The sequence below is a fragment of the Oculina patagonica genome, chromosome 4, assembly GCF_052425735.1.
Source record: "Oculina patagonica isolate OP01 chromosome 4, crgOcupat, whole genome shotgun sequence".
In the NCBI taxonomy this organism is placed as follows: domain Eukaryota; kingdom Metazoa; phylum Cnidaria; class Anthozoa; order Scleractinia; family Oculinidae; genus Oculina; species Oculina patagonica.
In genome coordinates, this window is record NC_135761.1 from 4,000,431 (window position 1) to 4,013,201 (window position 12,771).

Here is a 12,771-nt window from a genome sequence, read left to right on the forward strand (position 1 = left end):
CCATGATGCTCTTAGTCACGTATCGCGAGGGTTAAAAGTTCAATAATTAAGATTATCTTTGCCTTCCTCTTAAACTTGAGACAGTTGGCTAGGGGCGCGCGCGCGCGTGTGTGTGTGTGTCGGTGTGTATAAACGGTCCACAATGCGAACATTTGTAGGGTTTAATAAATTTCTCGTTGTGTAATCGAGAAAAATCAATAGCATTCGACTCCTGGTGACTTTGTGTACTGAGGGATCGGTTGAGTTAGGAATTGTGCACTTAGAAACCGTGACAACACATTTTTTTTTTGCAAATTGCATAAGACGACCTCGGGAGGTAAAGGTGAAGGAATATTTTAGAAGTTCATTTGACAATGGTTATTGTGAAGGACCTATATTTTAACATGGTGTGCATTAAGGCAGAAATTTATAACTGATGATCGAAATATTATTTTACGCTGGCATTTATCGCGTCGAGCATTGAGCGAATTTAATCTTGATCGGAACAGTGTTTGGAATAATCTTCCGAATAATCTTAACTTCCGGTGACGTCATAAAGAGTAAGAAGTTCAATCTACTCGTTTTCCGTTACAGCAACATGTCGCATGTTGTTACAAGTTCCGGTATAATCCCGGGGGGGGGGGGGTACTCCCTTAAAAGGGCTTAACAGGGACGTGCGGCCCGATAGGGTATGATTTTCAGAATTTTTTGTCTTTAACGGGGTATATATTTCACCCCCTTTTTGACTTAAATGGGGTATCTTTAAATGGATAGGATACATGGATAGGATAGGCTTATATGCCTGCAGAGGTGTAAATTTATACAAACTTAACCACAAGCCGAATTTTCACAAATTCTTCCATATTACTCACTTACGTTAATTTTGGCATTGATACTTAATTGACGATTACAACAAAGCCAGTGCGGTACTTTTTTATGTCTTAGACGAGGTATCAAAGATTTGGATTCTGTCTTTAACAGGGTAGGAAAAGCAGAGGTTCGTTTCTTAAACAGGGTCAGGGTTCAGGACGCACCTCCCTACCCGAGATTATGTCGAGTCCCCCCCCCCCCCCACCCACCCCAGGGGTGTAATACCATAACACTAACAAAGATTTCTAGCAAAGCCATCAAAAATTGACACGATGTATGATATAACATTCTCAAATCAATTCCTCTACCCCAAATAACAGTAAGATACCACCTCTATGGAACCTCTACCTGTATTTGCCCGTTGTAAACACTAAATCTATTGTTTTCTAGGAAACCTGCATATCGTATGACCAAAGACCCTGATTGTATAACGCTTATCCATAAGAATTAGATTGATTGTTTAATTGTACGTGAGGTCATGCCACTTTAAAAAGAGGATTGCTTTATCACTGCAGTTTAAGATAGATAAGCTGGAGGAAATCTGGAGTTTAATCTTAAGACTGTTTATTCCCAAGTGTTCTTCACAAGTCACGTTTAGGGGCACCCAACGGAATATTTGTTAAAATTTTGGAGAGTGATTTAATTTTTTCCTTTTTTAATTTTTTTCGGTGTTTACTTAAAAAGAAAAAAAAAAAAAAAAAAAAAAAAAAAAAATAAAAAAATATTAAAAAAAATTAGCTGACGTTTTACCAGTTTATTCCCAAGACTTCTTATATTTTATTATTCTATAATTTATTTTTCCCCTCTGATTATAGTATTGGCCTGAAGAAGACTAGCTCTGCTAGTTGAAATGTTGGCCAATAACTTTTGCCCTTCTGTCGTTGTACCAGCCTTGCAATCAATCTGGTTTTATTAACACTTAAGAGTGACGTCAAGCAGTCAGTTTTATTCTTCGTTGCGTGTTCCCCCTGCATCTAAACTGTTTTTCTATTTTATTACTTCCAACGTAAAGATGCGCCCCTATTTTTGATATTCAAATATATGCCGGCCGTGAAAAGAAACTTGCTGTGTTTGTCACTTACTGCGTTTGAAATAAGCGGAAGCTGGTTGACGTCATAGAAACACAACAGGCGATCACGTAGGGACAAAAGTTTGGCAAAATAAATAATTTTTGAATAGGGAACACGCGTCGAAGAACGTGTATAAGTATTATTCGCCAGGCTTAAAATTTACCATCTTTATTATTCACTACACACTTGATAATTTCGATATAAAATTGATTGGGATATACGGTTCTTCTATGTCAACATTGATATAACTGTAAATCTTTTCTTTTGTGCATCCTTAAGGTAACAATATTTTGCACGTATATTACAGTTCCTGTTGTTTTATAGAGCTAGGGGCATTGTTTCTTTTGTTTGTTCTATTGTTCTCTCGAAGGGTAGCGAGTCACTCCAGCGCCGTGGCCAGACTTTTGACAGACGAGGCAAAAGTTGCGAGCGCCGAAGGCTCGAGCTGCTATGGGAGTTTGGGGGCATGCTCTCCTAGAACATTTTGAAATCTAGAAGCTCTGAAACACCAGTTTCATTATTTTACATGAGGTACTTCTTCATAAAAATCAATCTCGTTCAACTGGGGATTATTTTCCCAACATAACGTATTTTGTTTTTAATTTTGAGTTAAAATCTAGACGAGGCGAGTGCCTCGTCATGCCTCTTGCTAGTGTAAACAGCCCTGCATTCATGTGAGACCTAGCCTGCGTAGCTGGCGGGATTCGAGTGCGAGTGCTTGCTTTGAGACGGGCCGGCGAACGGGAGAGGAAACCGCGGAGCCGCGAAGAATTTGGAGCGAGCCGCGAGGGAATTGGGGAGGACTCAGACCTGGCGAGAGTTGCTACCCGAGCCACTGAAATAATTATTAACATTGAAGCAGAATAAAAACAGACAGTCTGGGAAAACTCCAAAGTCCTTGTGTAAAATTCTCGCCTGTTTCTCAAGTTCACGTAAACCTATTTTTTTAGTTCCTCCAAAGTCATTTGCATGTTTTCATCATGCTATGAGTACCGTTTTTCTCGTTTAAACGCCGGGTCAAAATTGCTAGTTTTTTAAATAAACGCTGGGGGCGTTTGTTCGAGGTCCCGGCGTTTATTTGAGGTCAAGCGAACAAGTAAATATATTCTTTTGTCACAAATCTCGATTGCAACATAAACTATCCAATCCGTAATAGAGCACCTTGGGAATAATCACCTTTGGACACCCAGTGACCCAGGGACACTTTTCGGGGCAGAACGAAGAGAAAAATCGTCCCACCTTGACAATTTGCCCCCTGGTTTTAAAGATCGGTAACAATAAATCAATCTGAAAAATTGGCATAAAATTGCAGTCCTTTATTAAACGCCGGACCCCAATTAAACACCGGCTTCAAATAAACGCCGGGTACACGAAGTCAAGTTTGAAATAAACGCCGGGGGCGTTTATTTGAGAAAATACGGTACACGCAAATATGTCGTTAAAAAAAGAGGTCGTGGTTCCTCGACAAACGTCGCGTATAAAAAGCGGAGTGTAGTTCAAGAGAATCGCTAGTATTACTTGATTTTATCCTGTGCGAGGATTAATGTGATCTCAGCAAATTTTCAGAAACTTGAATTATATTCAACGCGACTGAAATCCGACCATGTACATGAGGGCTAAGAAATGTTCACTCAAGATTCTGATTGTGTTAAATAGCTTAATCACTGGAACCAGCGCGATCGTTTTGCGGACGATTCACTCTCATCCATACCAAAAAGTTTGTTCTTGTACTTGGACACCATTTCCGAGAACTTTGATTCGTCTTTTTTCTCTTGTTCTTTTTTCCATGCACCTTTTCTCTTTCTGTCCGGAATGCCGGGGGTTTTGTTGAGGCTAGAGTCAACGTCTCTTGTATTTTTTGGAGTTTTCTTCACTTTGCTTAACTTGGGACGTGTCGAAGACTTGTTGTTGATTGTGGAAGGCTTTGTATCCGATTTGTTCTCATTTGCGGGAACTACAGAAAATTGTCTGCGTTTTTGTTGATTCCTTTTATCAGGCTTCAGCTTCCCAGAACCTGCAAAGTCCGTTCTTGGTGAAAAATTTACATTTTTCGCTTTCGATGGTGTTATACTTGCCCTTTTCTCGGCCTTTTTTGTTTCTTTACTCTGCTCGGATATTTGGGCACCTTCACCGTCCTTTGTCTGCTCTAGTTTTCTCTTCTTTTTCGCTTCCCTCTTTCTCTGTCGCTTTTCTCTCCGTTTCTGATTCTTCTCCAGTCTTCTCTCCTTGTTTGTCTTGGGCTGCCCATCGCGCGCATGCTCTTCCGTGCCCTGCTGCTGCCTGTGTTGAGCCTTCTCTACGCGACGCTGCTTCGTTTTGAGAACGAGGCTGTTCTCTATAGAAAACTCAACAATAGGCCGACGGTCCGCGCCAAAAATAGCTGGATTGTTATTGGTCGCTCGCAGGGCTGCCAGAGCGTCTTTGTGATTGGCGAATTCCACAAACCCGAATCCCATGGAGCGCCCGCGGCCCGAGCCGTCCAATCGATCTTTACTTCGGATAATCAGCACTTTCTCTACATGAATTCTCCTGCCTGTGGCGGTGCTGAAGATTTCTTTCAATTTGCTATCGTCAACGTTAAGAGCAAGGTTTCGCACACAAAGCCTGAAAACACAGAAGGAAAATATAGATAGTTGTTCAGAATCTGACGATGCGCGGAAAAACGCATAAGCTGTGCCAACCTGGAGAAAACATGTAATCGGCGTCAAGCGCGGGAAAACGCGGACGAAAGCGCGGGAAAACACGTGACCTGCGGCTAAAGCGCGTGTCACGCAACATGTGCCAAGCGCGGGAAAACAAGAAAACTGAAGCAAACGCGAGTAGCCTGTGTCTAGCACGGGAAAACACGTAACTAGTACCAAGCGCGCGAAAACACGTAATATGTGCCAAGCGCGGGAAAACGTGTAACCCGCCCTATGTACAGGAAACACCGCGACAAATGGCTTTGAGCCCGGCGGGCCGTATTAAACAAAAATATCTTAGATCAGTTTGGTTTATCCTTCGCTTTAGAACACATTGTATGAGTGCTCTAACCAGTAATTTTCCGGGCAGAGCAAGGGAGCGAAATTGAGACCAATCGTGACGCGCTTTCCCGCTCTTGGCACTAATTGCATTCCTTTCTTTCGATTTCAATTCATTGCGTTATTTAGTTGATTATGGGTGGCTAGATATACATGTAGGTACTTTGGTTTTGGTTTTGGCTTTAAGACAGCCATAACTGCCTGGTTATCACATTACCTGGTCTTGGAAACAAAGTAGTTCGGATTTTCTAGCTTCGCTTTCTTCTCCTTTTCAGCTTTCTGCCTCTTCAGCAAATCAGCTTTGGACAAGCCCTGGGCGGCGGTTGAGCCTGATAAGATGAGACCTTCTTTGGCCAGGTACAAATTACGATTGTCCCTGGCCTCCCTGTTCCCTTCTATCTTCTTTTCCTTTGCCAGTTCTGCCGCCTTACCTCGCGTTACCGCCTTCGTCACGTTTAGTGTAAAATTGTCCAGGGAAAGCGCTACAAAAAGGACACCAAAATTACGACTTTTAGATTACATGCAAGACTAAAATTGCACAGAGTGATTAAATATCTAGTAAAATAGTTCCAAGACAATTAGATACTACTAGACACTTGTTGCATTGTTTTCTTTTGTGAAAGTCTTTAAGTGTTTTTCCTAAAAATTCCCTGACTTTTCACTGAACTCAAAACAATTTTCACTGACCTTGAATTAGGTAAATTGACAAATAAGCCCAACCTTATTTTACATTTGCTTCAGCTTCATTTGTAGACCATCGATAGTCTTCTCTTCGTTTTCGATCTCTTTACGTTTTTCGCGGGATTTTGAACGCATGGCATTTGACTCCAACAACAAATCCATTTTGTTTTTTTTTGGTTTCAGCCAAAATTCCCTGACTTTTCAATGACTTTGACAAGAACTAAGATTTTCCCTGACTTTTTGCAAAATTTCCTGACTTTTCCCTGACCTTCAAAAAAAATTTTTTTTCCCTGACTTTTCCCTGACCGTGGCAACCCTGTATAAGTAAGTCTAAGAGCTGAGGAACTGGGTTGGTTAACATGACGTTAGCATGTCACAAAGACAAGGTGACGTGACAACTTTGTTACTGCTCCTGCTATTTCCTTGGGAGTTTTTGGGCAAGACATTTCAATACATCTACATAGCATTCTAACCTGAACCCTCCTTGCTAGCTTCCTCGAGGCACTCCTCAGCACTTTCCACCGTTTTGTACTTCACGAAAGCCATCCCTCGACTGTGACCCGTTCGTTTGTCCTCCAACAACTTACAGTAGTCTACTTCACCAAACTGTTCAAACAGCTCCTGAAGCGAATCCTCGCTGGTGTCAAATGAAATGTTACGGATAAACAAGGTCTTGCCTTCTTTTACGTCAGAAAGTTGTTTGGGTTTCTTTATCTGTAGGGTTTCTCTTTGTGTGAATTCTTCATCGCTGTCTTTATCCTCTCCTTCCTCTTCACCTTCGCTGTCAGAATTGTCAAGGTTTTCTTCACCCGAGTCAGCATCAGAGCCACTCCCGGAAGCTTCGTCAGCATCTTCTTCGTCCTCGTCTAGTTTGTTCTTTTCTTTGTCTTCATGGCCAGTTTCAGTATTTTCATCTATTTTCAAGAAAAACACAACATTAACACGATCAAAACTGTCATGGATTGTCGCAAATTTTTACAAACCACAATTCTTACTTATTATATTTTACTTGTTCCACGCGAAGCGAGGCCGAAGGCCGAGCGTAGCGGGGTGTATAATTTTGTCCCTCAAAGGGCTCAGGCGGGATGAAATCTCGTGTGGAGTTTACGGTCATATATATATATATATATTTGTGAGCTTGGTGTGTGGCGGAAATGACGTCACACGGCCGCCGCGCGCTGGTGGCCTAATGGTAAGGCGTCGAACTTGAAATCAGATCTTCGGAACTGAGGGCGGGGGTTCGAATCCGGCTAGGGTTTTTTTTTTATTATTTATATTATTTTTTTTGTGGGTTCGAATCCTGAGCCTTTCATTTTTATTGTGTTTCTTTTCGGATTAAAATAACACTGATTTCCACATAATACTCCCTCAACGCCTATTCAGGCTATATTAAAACTGCTGGTGTTGAAAACTGTTCATTGTTGTATGAAAATTTGCCATTTCGTTCTGAACCCATTGTTGCTGATGTAAAGGCTGATCGGGATTTCTCCATCCATTTAAAAGATAATCATCTCTGTTTAGTTGCTGTTGCTGTTGCTGTAATTGTTGTTGTTGTCTACGCGTGGCACTATTTTCTCGAGCAGACTGTAATCGAATATTTCTCTCCTCCTCCGATTCTAATTGTAAGCGCGCTGCATCACTTTCCCTTCTTAATTGTAATCTATCCTGTAGCTGTTCAGTTGATTCTACTGTATAATTTTGTCTCAGTAATAGTAATCTCTGTATTCTTGTGTCTTTAGCTTCTGTTTGTATTCTGTCCGCGGCATTTTGTCGAAGTCTCTGTAATCATGCAGTTCGTTGTTGTTCAGTTGCTGTTTGTATTCTGTCCGCGGTATTTTGTCGAAGTCTCTGTAATCGTGCAGTTCGTTGATGTTCAGTTTCTGTTTGTATTCTGTCTGCTGTATTTTGTCGAAGTCTCTGAAATCGTGCAGTTCGTTGTTGTTCACTTTCTGTTTGTATTCTGTCTGCTGTATTTTGTCCGTTACTAGGCAACAATAACCCAGAGCTTCGCGAGGCCCTGCGAGTCACGTATTACTAGTATGTACATGTAAGACTTAGAACAACAACAACAACAACTCTATTATCCTTTATAGTTTTTTTACATTAAAAAATATACACTTGAAAAAGAAAAGGAAGGGTACTGGAAACCTGAAAGAAACATTGGGGTAAAAATGCCAGGAATTTAGTTGTTTGGAAATTACAAGAATAATAATAATGTTCTTTACCCAGGGAGCTCACATCACCAAAGGTGTTATTCAGTGAGAATAACAGACATGGTGGGCATTTGGCATAAGTCACTGAGGTTCATCACATATCCTAATCATGTTTTTGATCTCGTCCCACAAAATCACCCCAAAAAATACATGTTGATGAACTCTGTTGGGATTTAATTGTCCATTAAGACTCTACCAACCTTCATGCCCTTTCTTCGTTTGATAAACAGTTTTGGATAGAGCCCAGTCAACAGCCACAGGTCGCCCAGCAATCTCTTTCATGTTTGCCTCCTTGATAGCCTTTGCAGCCTCAAACACGCTGGAAAACTGCACAAACCCAAACCCAAGACTGCGCTTACGTTTGCCTTCCAACTTGGTTGGAATGTGCACATCTGTGATCTGTCCAAACTGTGAGAAGAATTTCTTGATATCATCTTCTTTGCATTTGAATGACAAATTTCTGATGATAACCTTGGACTTTTTCAAGGATTTCACATTGGGTTGCTTCCCTTCCCTAGAAAGAAGGGAAACTTCAATAAAGTTCCCTTTAAACATCTTGCCATTTAATTTCTGTACTGCTTCTCTTGCGTCTTTGTGGGACTGAAAAATGACAAACGCAGTTGGCTCTTCCCTGCCTTCAACTGGGTATGTAACCTTTTCTACAGGTCCAATCTTTCGGCATTTTTTCCTGATGTGATTTTGATTGAGATCTGTGGCAAGTTTTGTTAAAACAACAGTTCTGCCAATATCACGTCCTGTACCCCTCTTCTGAGTTTTTATCTTCTCTTCTTGTTCACTGCTTTTTAGTTTCTTTTTTGGTGGCATTTCTTCTTCATCATCATCATCAGGAGACATTTCTTCTACTTCTTTATCTTTGTTATCTAATAACATAAAAATAAGACTACATTGTAGTAATGCAACTTTATAGAATAATGGACACTGTGTGTATGACAGCTGGTCATCTCCCAGGGTGGCAGTTGTGGGTCTGGGGGATCATCTTTTATTATAGGCACACATTGATTGTTGTGTTTTTTTTTTTTTTTTTTTTTTAAAAACATGCAAAGGATGCTACCCCTAAAAGAGACTAATCTGGGCATGGTTTAAAGGAGAAGTTCACTCTAGAATGGCCATTTTTTTTTCTTTACGCCAATAAAACGTTTACACGACGATATGTCATTCTCCAAAATTTGTGCCTCCAACGTTCGCTATAACCCTACGAAATCTTTCCCAAAACTCGACAACTGAACGCCGCCCTCTTGGAGCTGGTAATGTATGCCTGACGTCAAAGAGGTCAGCCTGAAGTTTGGCGGAACTTTTTTAATAGTCGAAACTCCTTGTTTTTTCTATTTCTTGGAGCTCTGTTTGAGCAAAATGGAGATGCACAAACAGGCATTTGACAAACAAAAGCCACCACGAAGAAACAATGAGTTTCGAGTATTTAAATTTTCCCGCTAAACTTCAGACTGAGCTCTTTGACGTCACACATACATTACCAGCTCCAAGATGGCGGCGTTCAGTTGTCAAGTTTTGGGAAAGATTTCATAGCGTTTATAGCGCACGTTGAAGGCTGAAATTTTGGCGAATAACATTTCTTTGAATAAACTTTTTATTGGCGTAGAGAAAATAAATGGCCATTCTGGAGTGAACTTCTCCTTTAAGCTTTTTTGACCCCTAAAAAATACTGTTTCCATGCTTGATTGGTCTAGACTGCTAACACAGAGACCTCATGATCAACTGCTAAAAATATTGGTGTTACTCATGTATGTCCTAAACACCCTAAATGTTACCAAAATCTGTAATTTACACCTTTAAGCCAGATGATGAGCATCCCCATCCCTTTCATATGAGAGTCTACTCCCGGTTCACAGCCCTGTCATAACCAAGTCACATTTGATGGTTTTAAGCAAAAATTGTACAGGTTTTTAACTGGGCTCAATCTCAGTAGAGCATGGTATACTGTGCTCCAGCTTTTAAATGAGTCTTGAATACTCTCATCAACCAAAATTTACAATACGGAACAGTACACTTACTCAGACTAGCATCATCATCAACTTCAGCACTTGCTGCCTGCTTCATTTTTCTTTTTTCATGTTTGGGTTTCTTGTCAGCAAAACAGACACTGAGTTGTCGTCCACCAAATGTTTTCACAACATCTATAGCTCTTTGTGCATCATCAGCCAGAGCAAATGTGACGTAGCCAAACCCACGACACAAGCTCTTAGCCCCTGAGGAAAATGATACTAATATTTAGTAAAGATGTCTTTTCGATTTTCCCCACCCCCAGCCCCCAGGACAATACCACTTTAAACCATTCCCCACCCCCTGACCCAAAGGGCCAGACTTGTCCCCGGGATTACCTGGGGGGGGGGGGGAGGTAACAGGTAAAATTGAACCATGCATCACAAGAATGAAGATCATATGGCATGTACTAAAACCTGACCTGTAGTAGTAGTCCCTCCTAACCTCCTAACCTTTTATAGTATTAAAGGTATAATAATAATAATAATTTTTTATATAAAAAAAATAAAAAAAAAAAAAAAAAAAAAAAAAAAAAAGAAAAAAAAAAAAAAAAAAAGGTAATAATAATAATAATAATAATAATAAGGGGGTGGGGAACTTACCACAGATTGTTTAAGTTTCCGTTGTAACTTTCGATTGTGGAAGCGAAAAGTATATGTAAACTAGGGATTGTTTATGTTTCACTCGTATCTCTCGAATCCTCCATGTTTAAACTTTATAGTTTAAACTACTGCTAAGAAGCGTTTAAGGTTCGCCCGTTCTTTTCGATCGCTCCATGTCTTAACTTATGATTGATTAAAATTTATTCAAAACATACAAGTGAGTCATATCGCTGTTTGATCTGATCTTCAGTATGTCACACATATTTCGTATTTCGGGTTTTGACGCGTCAGTATTGTGTTGTATGGATCAGATTTATTACCTGACCCAAAATTTCAAATTAGAGCAAAGCAATAATTTTCACAATAACTTTAGAACATAAGGCGATCAAAAATTGACAAACATGGAGAGATCGTAAATTGAGAACTCGATCATCGTTGTCGATCTCTTGAAAGCTTGATAGTTTTACTTTAAAACATAACACTATTCTTAACATGGAGCGATCTGACTTTTGTTAGGAGCGATCTGGCTTTTCAATGGAGCGTTCTGACTGGGAGCGATCTAACCATGGAGTGATGTGACCGCAATTCGTGTATAGTAGGCTAAACGGAGTGTATAGTTCGTGTATAGTACAGTAAGTGGCGAAAATCTTGAATTTTGGCTTGTTTTGGTGATTTTGTTTTGTTTCGCTCGTTCTGGCCGTTTCGGTTGTTTCGGCGGTTTCGTTTCGATCATTTCGGCAGTTTCGGTGGTTTTGTTTTGTTGTTTCGGGTTTTAATACTTGCCGATACATACATACATGTACGTAATGATTGAGACAATCCTCACTGTAGGCCCTAAGGGGGGGGGGGGGCACTCCCCTATATGGCCTATACGGGGACGTGCCGCTGGATAGGGTATGGTTTTTGACTCCTCAGGCCCTGAACAGGGTATATAATTTCAAGCTCCTCTGTCCTAAACAGGGTCTGAAGCTGTCCTAGACACGGTATGGATGCAAGACTGTTGTCAATGTGTTTACATTGTTTTCGCTTTTGCTTCAATAAAGAGCATTAATTTATTTGGTAGGATCGATGTTTTCGCATTTCGATGCGTCAAACATCGCGTACAGGACGCAATCACAATAAAGCGTAACTGATTGTTGATGTTGTCCTTTGTCCTAAATACAGTCTTAAAATAGGGGGTGTTGTCCTACACAGGGTAGGTATTTTAAGTTTTTATTGTCCTAAACAGGGTTAGGGTTTCAAAACCCCCAGCGGCACCGCTATACCTAAACTTAGGTCAAGTACCCAGCCCAGGGTTGTAGGGTCTGCATGACCCACCAGACCTACCTTTGGACATGGAAAAAGGGGCTATATATGGAAAAAATTATGCACCTATCAATGTTAAGCCCGAGGGGGGGGGGGGGTCAGGCAAATTCAAATTCCCCACCCCCGGGACAAAATAATTGGTCAAAATCCCCACCCAGCAGCAAGAGAAGGTGGTCAGATGTCCTTCAAACCTTGTTGCAGGGGATCATATACGACCAAAATCCCTACCCTGGGGCCATCACGTACGACCAAAATCCCTACCCTGGGGACCGACCTCAGGATCAAATTCCCGTGGTTAGCCCGACACCCCCCTCTGGCTTAACATTGATAGGTGCATTACTCGAAAGATCTACTATACATCTGTTAATACTTGAAAAGGAAAATATATTCCATCAGAACAATCTAAGGAAAGATTTCCGCACAGCACCCTACATTTATTATGTATGCAACTATTTCATACTATCACTATACATAAACAGCAATCATGAAAAGAACGAATCAGTCAGAAAATTGTATGCATAGTTAATGTAGGGGGCTGTGCGGAAATCTTGCCCAATCTAAGACTGGAAATATCGCAATAGTCATGTAGATTGTGTGGAGCAGAGAAATCCCTGAATCTAGCTAGAAAAAGTAGGCTTTTGAAGCTTTTTTAAATGCAGAGTTTCCAACATTTAAAAAACTATTTCCAATCTTATGATGGAAAGCAGAAACGTTGCAAACATTGACATACAGATAACGAAACACTGCAAATAAGACATAAACACGTGCGTAGCTTTTCCATGAAAACTGGCTTCTCTGAATCTCACCTTTATCTCGGATGACAAAACTACGCTTAATGGGTCCAACTTCACTGAATAAATTTTCAAGATCTTGATCTGTCGTAGTAAAGGGCAGATTGCGCACAAAAAGCACCTTTTGAGAAACTAAAGAACGATCTTCCGATTTACTCTTCACGCTGCTATCTTCCGCCATGTTGGATTATCGAGAAGATATTTCATGAACCGTACACAAC

General features: G+C 40.7%; 1 protein-coding gene across 2 annotated transcripts; it reads right to left on the bottom strand.

Annotated features, from left to right (window-relative positions):
- Positions 1-1,595: 1,595 nt before the first annotated feature.
- LOC144649180 (RNA-binding protein 28-like) lies at positions 1,596-12,758 on the bottom strand. 2 transcript variants are annotated; one of them, XM_078508635.1, is made up of 6 exons: positions 12,566-12,758; positions 9,870-10,058; positions 8,034-8,714; positions 6,094-6,534; positions 5,157-5,421; positions 1,596-4,523 (listed from the first exon to the last, which is right to left on the bottom strand). In XM_078508635.1, the coding sequence occupies exons 1-6, from the start codon at positions 12,729-12,731 to the stop codon at positions 3,581-3,583; spliced, it is 2,685 nt and encodes an 894-aa protein (XP_078364761.1). In that variant the 5' UTR covers positions 12,732-12,758; the 3' UTR covers positions 1,596-3,580. The 2 variants fall into 2 exon arrangements, with proteins under 2 accessions (XP_078364761.1, XP_078364760.1); XM_078508634.1 differs by having other exon boundaries at positions 9,864-10,058.
- Between the last annotated feature and the right edge of the window lie 13 nt (positions 12,759-12,771).